We start from the raw sequence: 15438 nt of genomic DNA on the forward strand, positions 1-15438 counted from the left end.
ACAATCATCTCATCTTGAATGTTAACAAAACAAAGGAGATGATTGTAGATTTCAGGAGAAACAGGGTCAGATCAAACCCTGTTTCCATCATGGGAGAAGAAGTGGAGGTGGTTGAGGAATATAAATACCTTGGTGTTCATCTGGACAACAGACTGGACTGGAGACACAACAGTGAAGCAATCTACAAGAAAGGACAGAGCAGACTGTACTTCTTGAGGAAGCTAAGGTCCTTCAAGGTTTGCAACAAGATGTTGCAGATCTTCTACAAGTCTGTTGTTGAGAGCGTCATTTCCTCTTGCGTCATCTGTTGGGGCAGCAGCATCAGAACCAGGGACCTAAAAAGACTCAACAACCTGCTAAGGAAGGCTGGTTCTGTTCTGGGGACGACTGTGGAACCTCTGGAGACAATAATGCAAAGAAGGATTTTGCATAAAATCAAGAGAATTATGGACAACCCTGAACATCCTCTCCATGAGACTGTTATCGGAAAACAGAGTCTCTTCAGTCAAAGGCTTCTTCAGTTTGGATGCAAAACGGACCGCTACAGGAAATATTTCCTGCCCACAGCCATCAGCATCTATAATAACTCCTTGATTTAATTGAGTTACATCAACATTTAATTTCCCTCTGGGATAAATAAAGTATTTTTTGAATTTGAATTTGAATTGAATTGAATTTGAATGGAGAGAGACACTTTGAGGATTCCACTATACTGATCTTATTTTGAATGTGAATATTTAGAAGCAGAAGAAACCTGTTGATCCACATTTTAGATCCAGAATGCAGTAAACTACAAACTTTAACGTCAAAGTTTAAAACAATCCTCAGTACTTTTATCTCTAGCTTTGTGATGAGTATGTTACAATTATGGTAACAAACCTAATCTTAAAGTACGGCCGTTAACGCTGAAACCCAAGGAGAGCACACATGCCACCTGTGCAGGGGTTAGTTTGATACCAAGACTGGCATCTCCAACCATTTGAGGAGACAAATCTTCTCTCAGAAGTTCATCAGCAGCAGTAGCTTAATCATCAGGTGCCAATGCATCCCAGTAAAAATCCAATTACAGTTCTGTACAAAAACAGAAGGAACTCCTCTCAGAGGTCCTCAGAGAATCAGAAATCTTCTAAAATAAAAAAGTGCACCAAGGCATTGCCAAGCACTTTTAGTTGAACAGCTTGAAATTAAACAAGAGAGTATGGAGCTTTCAGTAAGAAATGACCAGGAAATATGGAGGTAAATCCCTATCTTTGATCAAAATGTTTTAGATTTTAGAGGATTCCTTGTTTTCAAGCTCAGATTTAGCTCTGATTACTCTTAAACTCTGTCCTCACAGTCAAAACCTCTGTTTATGAGCAAATCTTCTTCTCACGTTTAAGACTTTATAATGCTCAGATTGTGTATGTGCGCTTACGTTTTTTATCCGTAAGGATTTTTTTTCTACTTGCATGTGTTTTTTTCCTGACTCACGAGCAGTTTTCTTTTACTCGCAAGAAGTTTGTTTGTCCTCGCTTGCGTATTGCAGTGAAACAAGATCTTAGCCAATAGAATGCCATATTTTACGCCTCGAGTCCCAACCAGAGGTTCAAAATTATTTGGATTCCTTTTATCTAAGGTTTTTGGATTATTGTAATAAATTAACACTATTGCTCAGGGAATTTTAGAGTTGTTAAAATAGATTGTTTTATATGATTAAAACATTATGATTTATTATGTGTATTTATACACATTATGATTATATGATTTTAAAATGAAAATAAATACCAAATAGACCCAAACACAACAGTGATCTTGTTGCGTCAACTGAGGACGAAATGACTCAATTCAATTCAATTCATTTTTATTTATATAGCGCCAAATACAACAAATGTCATCTCAAGGCACTTAGATAGTAAGTCCAATTCAAGCCAATTGGAATTCAATTAATTAATAATAATCATAATTCATAAAATAATCCAATTCGTTCATATAGAGCCAATTCAAAAACAATTTCCTAGCTAAGAAAACCAACAGATTACACTGAAAACTTTTTGTTTTTCGGTCCAATCTCCCGTCCTGAGCGTGCCTGAGGCGACTGTGGAGAGAAACAACTCCCTTTTAACAGGAAGAAACCTCTGGCAGAACCAGACTCAGGAAGGGTGGCCATCCGCCTCGACCAGCTGGGGTTTGAGAAGACAGAAAGGGGGGGAGGGGGGGAGGGGGCCGCGGCGGCACTGTAACACCATTCAAAGGATATCTGTTGGAACAGGGAAACACGAGTTAATGACCACAATAATATCACATATACATAAAGAGAGTAAAGTGAGGAAAGGTGTGACAGATGAGGCCCCCCAGCAGTCTAGGCCTATAGCAGCTTAACTATGGGATGTTTCAGGATTACCTGAGCCATCCCTATTCAAGGTAAAGACAAGAAACTTGTGCTAACGAAAAAATAAATAATAAAATAAAGGACCAGACTCAGTGAGTAATTCCCTATACTCCCTATATAGATCTGCTCCTCACACCGCAACAACCATCTTTTTACAGCCACAAGCTACCTCAGCCTCTCACCAACTGCACACCAGTCACAGCGGGGTGGGGATGCAAACCCTGGTTCGGGTAGGGGGAGAAATAAAAGAGGTAAGATAAGCGGGAATGGGATTCAAACCCTGGTTCGGGTAGGGGGTAATGAAAGTATAGAGGGTGCCAGAGGTGGAGGCAGAACAAGACACACTAGCAGACACACTATCAGATTCAACAGACCTAACTATAAGCTTTATAAAAAAGGAAAGTTTTAAGCCTGGTCTTAAAAGTGGAAAGGGTGTCTGCTTCCCGGACATTTACTGGCAGCTTATTCCACAATAGAGGGGCCTGATAACTGAAGGCTCTGCCTCCCATTCTACTTTTAGAAACTCTGGGAACCTCAAGTAAACCTGCAGTTTGGGAACGAAGTGCTCTGTTAGGAAAATATCTTACAATGAGATCTTTAAGATATGATGGAGCTCGGTCATTAAGAGGTTTATATGTAAGGAGAAGAATCTTAAATTCTATTCTGAATTTAACAGGGAGCCAATGAAGAGAAGCTAAAACTGGAGAAATATGATCTCTCCTGTTAGTTCTCATCAAAACTCTGGCTGCAGCATTTTGGATCAACTGAAGGCTTTTCAGAGAATATGTGGGACAGCCCAATAATAAAGAATTACTGTAGTCCAATCTTGAAGTAACAAATGCATGGACTAGTTTTTCTGCATCACTCTGAGACAAGATGTTCCTGATTTTAACAATATTATGAAGATGAAAGAAGGCAGTCCTAGAAACCTGTTTTATATGCGAGTCAAATGATAAATTCTGGTCAAAAATAACTCCAAGGTTCCTCACTGTAGAACTAGAAGCCAAGGAAATACCATCTAGAGTAACTATATAGCTAGACAATTTCTCCCTGAAACGCTCAGGTCCAAAGATAACGACTTCAGTTTTGTCTGAATTTAGAAGCAGACAGTTCTGAGTCATCCAGGTCTTTATGTCTTTAAGACATGCTTGTAGTCTGACCAACCTATTAGGTTCATCTGGTTTTATAGATAAGTACAGCTGAGTATCATCAGCATAGCAATGGAAATTTATGCCATGCTGTCTAATAATGTTACCTAATGGAAGCATGTATAAAGTGAAAAGAATCGGTCCAAGCACAGAACCCTGAGGAACTCCATGACTTACTCTGGTGTGTGAGGAAGATTCTTCATTTACAAGAACAAACTGAAATCTATCAGATAAATATGACTTAAACCAGCCTAATGCAGTTCCTTTAATCCCAATAACATGTTCAAGTCTGTGTAATAAGATACTGTGATCGACCGTATCAAATGCAGCACTGAGATCCAACAGGACAAGCACAGACACAAGTCCGCTATCAGAGTGTTAGATCGGGTTCTTTTAGTAGGAGGCTCAAGAACGGACCGGAGTAAATTCAAGTGAAAATGAAGTCTTTATTGGTATGGCAACAAGTGGAGCATTTCAGCGCTGGTCTCAGTCTGACAGAACTCTCGCAGGAATCCGTCAGCCCGAGCCCCGTATCCCCGGTTACACCTCGTATATATGTCTCCTAGTTTCCCGAGGTGGATCCCTTGTTGATCAAATGTGATTGGATATGAATTGTCTAACTCAAATAATGTGTGTGTATCAATCTGCCCTTGGTTTCCCAGACTTTCCTGATTGTTTTGTCTGTCTACTCCTGCATCACTTAAGGTCATATGGAAAAGTACTGAGACTTATTTCATTCCTAATGTCTAAGAACAAAGCCAATTATAACAAGAGGCTAAGAGGAGATCATTGGTAACTTTCAGCAGTGCAGTTTCTGTGCTATGATGCACTCTGAATCCTGACTGAAACTCTTCAAACAGATTATTTCTGTGTAAGTGATCACAAAGCTGAGCTGCAACTATTTTTTCAAGAACTTTAGACATAAAAGGGAGATTGGATATAGGTCTATAATGAGCCAACACTTCTGAATCAAGAGTAGGTTTTTTAAGTAAAGGTTTAATTACAGCAACCTTAAAAGTCTGAGGTACATATCCTGTCAACAAAGACAGATTGATCAAATCCAATATGGAAGTGTCAATTAATGGGAAAACCTCCTTGAACAGTCTGGTTGGGATTGGGTCTAAAACACAAGTTGATGGTTTAGAAGAGACTATTGCTGTTGTTAGTTCAGAGAGATCAACTGGGCAGAAGCCGTCTAAATACAAATCAGGTTCTAAAGATACTTTTAAAGCTGCTGTACTTGATGATACATCACTGATAATAGTGGGAAGGACTCCATCAATCTTCTCTCTGATAGAAACAATTTTATTAATAAAGAAACTCATGAAATCATCACTGCTGAGAGTTAAAGGAATAACTGGCTCAGCAGAGCTCGGACTCTTAGTCAGCCTGGCTACAGTGCTGAAAAGAAACCTGGGATTATTCTTATTCTCTTCTATCAATGATGAATAATAAGCAGTTCTAGCTTTACGAAGGGCTTTCTTATACATTGTTAAACTATCTTTCCTGACTAATTGAGACTCTTCTAAATTAGAGGAACGCCACTGTCTCTCCAGCTTTCTTGCAGTCTGCTTTAAAGCACGCAGCTGTGAATTATACCTGGCTGATTACCTTCCTTTTCAGAGGGGCAACATTGTCCAGTGCTGTACGCATTGAAACTATAGTGCTGTCAACAAGAGAGTCAAGTGTTGCTGGAGTAAAGTTTAGGTAGTCGTCCTCTGTCATATCTGCACATGGCAGTGAAGAAAAGGATGATGGAATTAATTCTTTAAATCTGGTTACAGCATCCTCTGATAGACACCTTCTATATGTAAATTTCTTCTCAGAAACTGTATAGTCAAGCAATGTAAACTCAAAGGTTATCAGAAAATGGTCAGATAAGACAGGGTTATGAGGGAACACTGTTAACTGTTCACTCTCAATGCCATAAGTCAGAACAAGATCAAGGGTGTGATTAAGGCAGTGAGTCGGTCCGTGAACACTCTGAGAAAATCCAATAGAGTCCAATATAGAATTAAAGTTCATATTCAGGCTGTCATTTTCAACATCTACATGAATATTAAAGTCACCCACTACAATGACTTTATCTGTACTCAGCACTAACTGGGATAAAAACTCTGAGAATTCAGACAGAAACTCAGAATAAGGGCCAGGTGGACGATACACAACAACAAACACAAGAGGTTTCTGGGATTTCCACTTTGCGTGGGAAAAACTGAGAATCAGAGATTCAAAAGAGCTCAAACTAATCTTGGGTCTGGGACTGATTAGTAACCCTGATCTGAAAATAGCTGCCACTCCTCCTCCTCTGCCTGTGGTTCGAGGAACGTGAACATTTAAACAGTCAGAGGGAGTTGCTTCATTAATGCTAACATGATCCTCCTGCTGCAGCCAGGTTTCCGTAAGACAAAATATATCAATATGATGATCACAAATCAACTCATTCACTAACAGAGACTTCGAAAGGAGAGATCTGATATTCAGCAAACCACATTTAATAGTTTCATGTTTTTGTTCAGTTAAAGTTTTTGTTTTAATAATTTCTTTTTGCACAAGAGGATTTGCTCCTTTTGTGTTAATCGATTGGGTGGGTAGCAGCAGGTGGGAAGCTGCAGAGAAGTGTGTAAGACTACAACTCTGCATCCTGGTCTGAGCCCTGGGTTGTCATGTTTTAGGGTGGCAAATAAATTCGTCCATATTTCTAGAAATGAGAGCTGCTCCTTCCAAAGTGGGATGGATGCCGTCTCTCCTCATCAGACCAGGTTTTCTCCAGAAAGATTGCCAATTATCTATGTAGCCCACGTTGTTTGCTGGACACCATCTAGACAACCAGCGATTGTAGGACGACATGCGGCTTTGTCATCACTGGTCAGATTTGGCAGGGGTCCAGAGAAAACTACGGAGTCCGACATTGTTTTGGCAAAATTACACACCGATGCAACATTAATTTTAGTGACCTCCGATTGGCGTAACCGGGTGTCATTAACGCCGACGTGAATAACTATTTTACCATATTTACGTTTATCCTTAGCCAGCAGTTTTAAATAGGATTCTATGTCGCCCGCTCTGGCCCCTGGAATGCATTTGACTATGGCCGCTGGTGTCTCTAATGCCACGTTTCTGACTATAGAGCTGCCAATTACCAGGGTTTTGTCCTCAGCGGGTGTGTCGCTGAGTGGGGAAAATCTGTTTGAAGCGTGAACAGGTCGATGGTGAACAACGGGCTTGACTTTAGAGATATGCCTCTTCCTGACAGTCACCCAGCCACGTTGTAATCCTGGCTGCTCAGGTTCTGCTAGGGGGAGGCTAATTGAGCTAGCTACCCTAGGTGGCTCCACACTGGCTAAAGGGACCTGGCTCGCTATCGGTTGATTTTCAACAGTGCAGAGCCGAGCTTCCAATTCAGATAACCTCGCCTCCAAAACTACAAAAAGACTACATTTGTTACATGTACCATTATCGCTAAAGGAGGCAGAGGAGTAACTAAACATCTGACACACGGAGCAGGTGAAAGCAGGAGAAGGAGGAAGAGAACCGGTAGCCATGCTACGCTAGAGAACCAGACACACCGTTAAAAAGTGAGAATAAAGATCTGTAGAACTCCATCTCTGATCTTATCTATCTTTGGAGCAGACGCAGCAGTCCAGCTGCAGCGGACTTGACAGTGTGGCTCGCCACAGCCAAGGAGCTCAAGTAAATATTTAATTGCAAATGGTGCTATCAGAAACTTATTTTGGTAACATCTTTTATTTTTGTTGTTATTTTTGTTTTGGAAGTTCATAGAACGAAATTCGAGGTGGACCGTTCTTAGAACTGCGTTCTTAGAACTTCTCTGTCCTTAGCTGTTAACTGTTACCTGTTGCCTACACCAGTATTTGGTGTCATCTTTAGGCAATATCTTGTCAGGTCAAGGTCAAACAAAAACATTGGGCCTGACAATAACAATGCTTTTTAATTCATTAATTTATTTGAGGGAGCGTTTTGGTTGTATATATTTATTACATAGTTATGTGAAGTAAAACAATGCACTGAAAAGCAACTCAAATTAATTTAGAAATGGCCATTATTTTATCTTGGTCTCAGTGTACAAACCATGCTTGATGTAAATATCAATTACTCATTTTGCAGCAAAGAGTCCTTACTATTCCCCTCATTTCCACATGAGTGTGGGACACATCTGAGATCAGTGTGCTCAAACCACAAACTCACATTCAGAAGCTTTATTCTTCTTTATTTTTTTCAGTGGCTCAATCCAAAAAGTCACCAGGAATTTGGTGTCTTTGCTGAATATGCTATGACAAAATAAAACATGTTACCAAAATAGGTCTCGGGTGGCACCATTTACAATTAAATACTTACTTGAGCTCCTTGGCTGTGGCAAGCCATATTCAAGTCGAGTCCGCGGCAGCTGGACTCCCGCGTCTGCTCCAAACATGGGTAAGATCAGAGATGGACTCATTTCCTCCTCAGCTGACGCGACAAGATCATTGATGTGTTTGAGTCTATTTGGTATTTATTTTCATTAAAAAAATTTATATTGAAAATTGATGTTGTTAAGTTCTTATTATTATAGTACAAGTTATTGATTCAGATCTCAAATGTTGAATTTATTTTATTTAAATAATGTGTGTATTGTGTGTCCACATTTTGGGATAGCATTTTTTCACATCAGTCTTTCTTTCAATCATGAAGATTTGGCAGTGATAAAAGTTGGCAATGCAAGCATTGGTGCTCCATGTGTATCTTACGATTGTTAGCTGTGAGGGAGCATTTTAGTTTTTTTTGCTTGCAGAGAACTCCAATATTCATTAAACAGAGCCTAACATTCAATATTTCATTACTTATTTTACAGTAAACCCCAGCACACATCCTATTTACTCTGCAGGTAGCAGAGAATAGTTCATAATCTTTTGATTTGTGGGGAAAAAAAACAAATCATACTGTGGATAGAATGTCGCCAAGGTGCTTTTGAAGTTCATGTTAAAAAATCATGAGATTCTCTTGATGTTGAGTTTGAAGCCCATCATCCATGTGTTCACAATTTTGTTTAATGTCTGTCCAAATCAAACTTTCAGTCAGGTACTTTGAAAGATGTTGGTAAAGATTTCAAATCAAATAGCTCTTTGTTGAGTTCTATTTTCAAAGCTGTCTTTATTATAGTGTTCCAGTGGCAGCTGCAGTGTACTCCCAAAGATGTTTTTTTTTTTGCTTTTGTCTTCTTCTGAAGATTGATTTAATGACATTTTGTATTTTAACGTAAGGTCAATAATGACAATCGTTCACATACATTAAAAAATATATCTTTTCTGTTGACAGTTTTGCATCAGTTATTTTTTGCTGAATTATTTTTTTTGTTAAAATTAAAAAATATGTTTTTTTATATATATCCTATGAGATAATACTCATAACCATCCCAGTTCTCAACATTTGTTAACAGAAAGTGGTGCTCAGCAGGATCATTGCTGACTTTCTGTCATAGAAAAATCTAATGTGTTTTTTTTCTTTTCTTTTTTTTTTTATGTGTGGTTTATGACTGCTCTGTGACTCTCATGAGGTGGTGTATTGTATGTGAAAATAGCCCCCCTGAAGACACAAGATTGTGTTAAACTTAACCAGTAACACTTTCCAAACAGGAGAGTGCAAATCAGATGCTTAGAATGAAACAAGGTGGGAGAAGACTTAAGAGCGCAGTGGGAGTAACAGTTTTGCTTGATAATAAAATTATCGCATTAACTCAAACACTGTTCCACAAAGCTCCCCCTCAATTATCTTGTTTCTTACCTCGTCTTTTAGGCATGTCTCAGCTAAACTGTCCCCAAAATAAAGTAATCAAATCAAATCCTCTATTAAAGATTAATCAAATTTAAAAACATAATTACACCGTTTTTCAATGTTTTGCCTTTCAGGGAAATGTGTGCCTTGTCATCTTCAAACTATCCACACTGGAAGAGGATAGCCATTTCTGGAGAACCAGGTAAGGTTTATTATAAATACTTATTCAGATGATGTGTGCCAAAGTCATAGACTTGAATAAGTCTGTCATTCTAATAAAGTGAAAGTTGACAACAAAGCGGTTATGAATTTGTGATGAGTTGTGTTTCTTGACAATGATAATTTGATATATTCCTAATTACGGTGTGTTCTTTTTATTTTTCAGGATTGGAACAGACCAAGGCCTGGCCTAAAAAAGAGGGTTTTAACCTTGGTGGATACTAAGATATACACAATCACCTGCAGGTACATGAAAATGGAAGGTTGAATGTGAAGCCACGTTTTTCTGAGTCTAGAGAATAATGGGAGATCGCTCACTATTCAGTTACAGGACCAATAGCTCAACAACCTTCATGAAGCAAAAAACTAGTTCCACACTAGCCATTATGGTTTATGTGACATGCTAATAAGGGTTTGAATCCCATTCCCGCTTATCTTACCTCTTTTATTTCTCCCCCTACCCGAACCAGGGTTTGCATCCCCACCCCGCTGTGACTGGTGTGCAGTTGGTGAGAGTGAGTTGTATGGCTTTGTTTTTGCTGGTATTTTTAGTGATTATAGGACTGTTTAGGTGAGTTTGTCTGCTGAATCTGCTAGTGTGTCTTGTCCTGCCTCCACCTCTGGCACCCTCTATATTTTCATTACCCCCTACCCGAACCAGGGTTTGAAACCCATTCCCGCTTATCTTACCTCTTTTATTTCTCCCCCTACCCGAACCAGGGTTTGCATCCCCACCCCGCTGTGACTGGTGTGCAGTTGGTGAGAGGCTGAGGTAGCTTGTGGCTGTAAAAAGATGGTTGTTGCGGTGTGAGGAGCAGATCTATATAGGGAGTATAGGGAATTACTCACTGAGTCTGGTCCTTTATTTTATTATTTAATTTTTCGTTAGCACAAGTTTCTTGTGTTTACCTTGAATAGGGATGGCTCAGGTAATCCTGAAACATCCCATAGTTAAGCTGCTATAGGCCTAGACTGCTGGGGGGCCTCATCTGTCACACCTTGATGAAATGATATTAATATGGTTAAAGCGTGATATTCACGCTTTAACCATGAAATTAAGCTTGCTGGGATGGGTATGGTTAGAATAGTACCCAGGTTTGGGGGGTGCTCGGTGGTCAAGTGGTAAGGAGCATGTCCCATGTTGGCAATGCACATTTGCAGCGATCGTTGGTTTGAGTTACAACTGTGCCGATCTTTCCTATGTCTTCCCGCAGTCTTTCTCCCCTCTTTCCTGTCTCTTTCCACTGACCTGTCCCTTACAGGCAAATGAAAAGAAAAAAGAACAGTCCCCAGTTCCCAGGCTCTGTTTGCGCCCGTTGTTCACTTTGGTTCCCTTGCAAACTGTAGTCACCATAGATATATGAGAAAAGGTCTATTGCTCATCTGCCCCGGGTTAGGGTTATGTCCCCTGATGCTGTCCCTGGATCACTTCGGCTTTTTTCCCCGAGTAGCTTCAGTGCAGGTCTCAGGAGGCGAACGAGTAGTCCTGTTCATGTTTACTGTTTATGTTGGCGCTTACAGTTGTACTTTAAAGTTCAAGACAATCTAGTGTTGAAAAGACAAATTTCATTAAAAGATCAATAAAAGTCATGGAATAATTGCGTTATAATAATATTGACCAAAATATTGATGATTTTGATGTTAGCCATCATCAAACTGACTAACTTATTGGTAAATCAACCAAAATTTGAATCAGCAAAACATGAAATACTCAGATTATCAGAAAAAAAATAATCTCAATAATTGATAAAAGAAATAATCAGTTGAACTGCAGCTTTTTTGAATTGTTGTATTGGGGTGGGACACTATTGGGACACAGCAATCAGAGGAGAAGTGCATCACTTACAGTGTTTTAAGACAAGCCAACTGTTACCTCTGATATACAAACATATCTTACCAGACATTTAAACCTGCTTTTGTGGAATAGGTTGGCATGACCATCAATGGACACAGCTTATTCCCCAAGGCATGTGGGCATGTTCCAGGTGGAGAAGTCCTGGCAGAATAGATATAATCTTACATTTCAGAGTGGTTTGACTGTTTATTGTGTTTCTACAGATTCTGTGACCTACTCTTTCATGGTCCCTTGTTAGTCCAGGAGAAGTGGATCAAACATCTACAGAGGCACCTTCTGCCCACCAGCATACCCCACTTAGGGACAAGTATGGTAGAGGTTTTGGGTCTTCATCACAATATACAAATAAGCATGTCCAATGAGCTCCCCGAAACAAAGTAGTTTTTCCCCATGCAGAACCTTCAGTTGCCTCCTAAACTGGCACATTATTAAAGTTTATAGATTATCTGTGCAAATATTTATAGAAGTAACGTGGCTTACCAGACTGCATATAGCATATGTTTATTAATACTTCATTTATTGGCAAAAACTTTGTTACAGAATATTTTGATGTGGCACTTTACCTTAGCACAGTTCATGCTTATTTTCTGCTGTATTTATATGGACAACAGTGTCATAAACTACGTAGTAGTATGCACAGCAACATGTCCACTCGTGTCAGCTTATCTGGATGAGTGGATTTGTCAATAATGTAATAGTCATAATGACCAAGAAATTTCATAAACACTGACAACTTGCCATGAAAATGGAAAAAAAGGATATATTTAATATCTGACAATATGAAAAGAATTCCCTCTCTGATAGTGCAGAAACACAAATGAAACTCTGCTCTTCTTCAGCAACAACATCACAGGTTTAGATTTGAAGAATTTTCTGCTTCACCAGCCTCAGAGATAATCTCTCTTAATTAAGATGACATTTAAGATGCTGTGTTCTGTCGGGAGGACTTGTTCTATCATTGTTTGTTTTCAGTTTAACCCTCAGCACTCAGTATCCGTTCAGAAAATGCATGACAGCTTTCCGTGGTGAGCAAAGTTGTAACAAGAAAAGTTTTGACTATTTATTACATGTAAATACAAAAATATTTACATGTTTACTTTCAAAGTTCCTCTTTTTGACGCTCACATCAGTGTGAATGTGTGGTTAAGAAGGTTATTGCTGTGATTCTTTCTCATACAAGGTCATTTAAAGAAGTTATTATATAAGTTAATTCTTGGTCTGACATGTGCTCTCATTGCCTATTTTCCAACATGATCACACAGTCTGATGCTTATTTTTAAGTCAACAGACTTTATCTTTGCATTCAAATGGGACATATATCTGTCTGCACACTGTTCTGAAGACATTTTGCAATGTCATTTTTTCCTTTATAGTTTTTTGCATTTCCATTTGTCAAATTGTCCAGCGATGATGTGCTCTGAATGTACGTTTCTGTTTGGTTAATAACACCTACTGTATTGCCAAAAAAGCTATTCACAATGACCAAATTTGACATTTACTTTGTTAAAAGTTAGGATAATGTTAAAAAGGGATAAACACAATGGTAGATATTTATACTGTTATACAACAGCAGTTAGTGAATGTTCTCTAAGGACTTGAAGACATCAGCTACATAAACATTAGATAACTGCATGGTTTGAAAGCATTGCTGTATAGCACTTTAACAGCCATTTGTTAGTGATATTGTGTTTAATTGTATTAACAATAGGATGTAGATACTACAAAGTAGATTATTAGGGCAACTTGACCCTATAATATTAACATATAGACTTATTACAATAATTTATTTTTTACAATTATTATTTACAGCAGCACTTCTGGTGAACTGAATAAGAGGTATATAATGAATGTGTGGATAATTGTTCAGAGTGAGATACAGGCTGGGCAGGAGACTTCATTTGCACAAGAATACCGGTAGTGTTAATCACACAAGATACTGTTGAAAGAATAAGTTGACAATATTTAAATTTGTCGTAGAACAATAGTCAGGTGCTCATGTGTATGCATGCAGTCAGTCCTGCTGTTACCAACGGCCAAGTTTATTGGAACGAAAATATATGTGTTGTTATCTCTCTGCTGTAACGAGGACCCACAGTCGACAAGTGAAGCTCATACTAATTTATCTGAAACTTAGTTTTTACGCCCCCACATTTGGCCTCTTATTCTTTTCTCTCTGCATATTGGGAAGGTTTTTTTTTTATCTTCTATGTCTGCAACTCAAAATGGTTTAATTTTAATGGTTTAGCAAACCTTCAAGGAAGAGGTGAGCCAAAGGTCTTTGTGTATTTAAGCTGGACTGAAATTGATGTTTTTGCAGTGGCCATGATGATGCTTTTATTCGTTTATTATTATTATTATTATTATTATTATTATTAATATTTTTTTTTAAAAGCAAAGCATCCCAGCAACATGGAATTTATGAGGCATTAGTGCCATGAGTACAATGAACCTATTGATCCAGTGTTTATCCATTTTTTTACTGAAGAGCTTATATACCTGTATGAACATAATTCAGATTTTCATGTGAATCAATGTAAGGTTTTCTCCTTCCAGTCACACGAGGACGCCAGCTGAGTTCAACCCATTAAAACCTGAGGTATCCAGTAAGCAGTGGAACACATATGTTGCATCAGATTTCAGTGAGTAACACTGGTGTAACCTAATCTTTGCTGCTCCACAATTCCAGTGACTGTCTTGTATGTGAGGGGAAATAATTGATGGTATGCAGTGATTTTTATAATTTATCCAGCAGAAATAGGGGACTTTTGTGTTTGTGCAGAATGACCGTCACCCTAAGGAACACGATTGTCAACGTGAGTCATGAGAAAATGTGAATATTGTCCTGGTTGTACAATTAGTTGTTTGTAATCGCTCAACGAGAAACGTGGGAATGTTATTGTTACCAAGATCTCAGCAAAATATAGCAAATGATACATTTCTGCTGGATTCTATGGCACTTTAAGACTTACTGGGGTTTTATCATGTGGCGCATTTGTTAATCTGCACTATAAGCAGGGCGTCGACAACCTCAAACATCACACTCATTTTTGGAGCAAAAAACAATTTCATAATTAATGTAAGGGAAAGTGTCTGTGATTGCAGAGCACAGATGCAACTTTTAGCAGCAGCTGGAGTTGCCGCTTTCAGTTGTCTGAAGGTGTCTTATGTGATAATGAATCGTTCTCTACCACGCAACTCGCAACCCAATTTCACTTGTTATGTTTAACAAAATTTGTTGCGATTCTGTTGGGTGAAACATGTAGGCCTACATTTCAGTGTCCCTTCCCTTTATTGTTCATAGCAGAGAGTAATTTTAACCTTGTGTGCTATTTCAAATTCAGTGTTTTCCAGCAGTACAAGCTGAATATTTGATGTATCTAATGCTTGATAGCCACTTCTGGGTTGTCTACTTACCAGTGGCAAAGGGGGCTAACCCCACAGTTTATCTTGGGCAGTATTTAAAGCAGTGATCAAAGCTGTACAAACCAATTGTCATCATGTTTCTCCAGAGGGAATTTTGAAGTACATTAATGCTCCTTCTTTGGGAAATAATTGTGCCTCTCTGTGACTTCATTAGGTCTCCTGGCTGTTTCAAAAGATGTTCTCTCTGGAGGTTGAAAGCCACATCGCTGGCAGACAGCATCCCATGGGGCTGAATGAATAACAAAAAAGAAAAAAAGGGTGGTGGATTATAATGAGATTGAGTTAGCCATGACCAGAATTGGGCATTTCATTATCTCACTGGCTGCAGCGATGGAGGGAAGGACAAGGCTGACAGAAAGAAATGTGTCTTTGCAAGACCTGCACTCGCCATCTGCCATGGGGGTCCAATGGTAGCCAGCCATTGCATGCTTATCATTGCCATGAGTATCAAAGAGGCCTCCTCTCTGGAGATTTCTCCATTAAAACCGCAAGCCCTTGAACACACAGAGAGAGAGGTAACCATTTCTATCAATTAAGCAAATTAGAATGAGGGGCAATGTTAGAATAACACTGAGTCACAATTGATGTTTTCTGTATGCTTGTTTATTAGCATATGGTAAATTAAATGGTTAACATTTTTTATGGCTTCATGA

At 38.8% G+C, this 15438-nt stretch overlaps 1 protein-coding gene across 1 annotated transcript in view; it reads left to right on the plus strand.

The window, feature by feature from the left end:
* znf644b (zinc finger protein 644b) overlaps positions 1-7213 on the plus strand; it is a 49563-nt gene extending 42350 nt beyond the window's left edge. The window contains 2 exon segments of the mRNA XM_075486168.1: positions 895-1035; positions 7150-7213. Of these exon segments, the coding sequence (XP_075342283.1) occupies positions 895-1035; positions 7150-7213 (205 nt within the window).
* Positions 7214-15438: the final 8225 nt, after the last annotated feature.

Source organism: Odontesthes bonariensis, chromosome 15 (assembly GCF_027942865.1).
Source record: "Odontesthes bonariensis isolate fOdoBon6 chromosome 15, fOdoBon6.hap1, whole genome shotgun sequence".
In the NCBI taxonomy this organism is placed as follows: Eukaryota; Metazoa; Chordata; class Actinopteri; order Atheriniformes; family Atherinopsidae; genus Odontesthes; species Odontesthes bonariensis.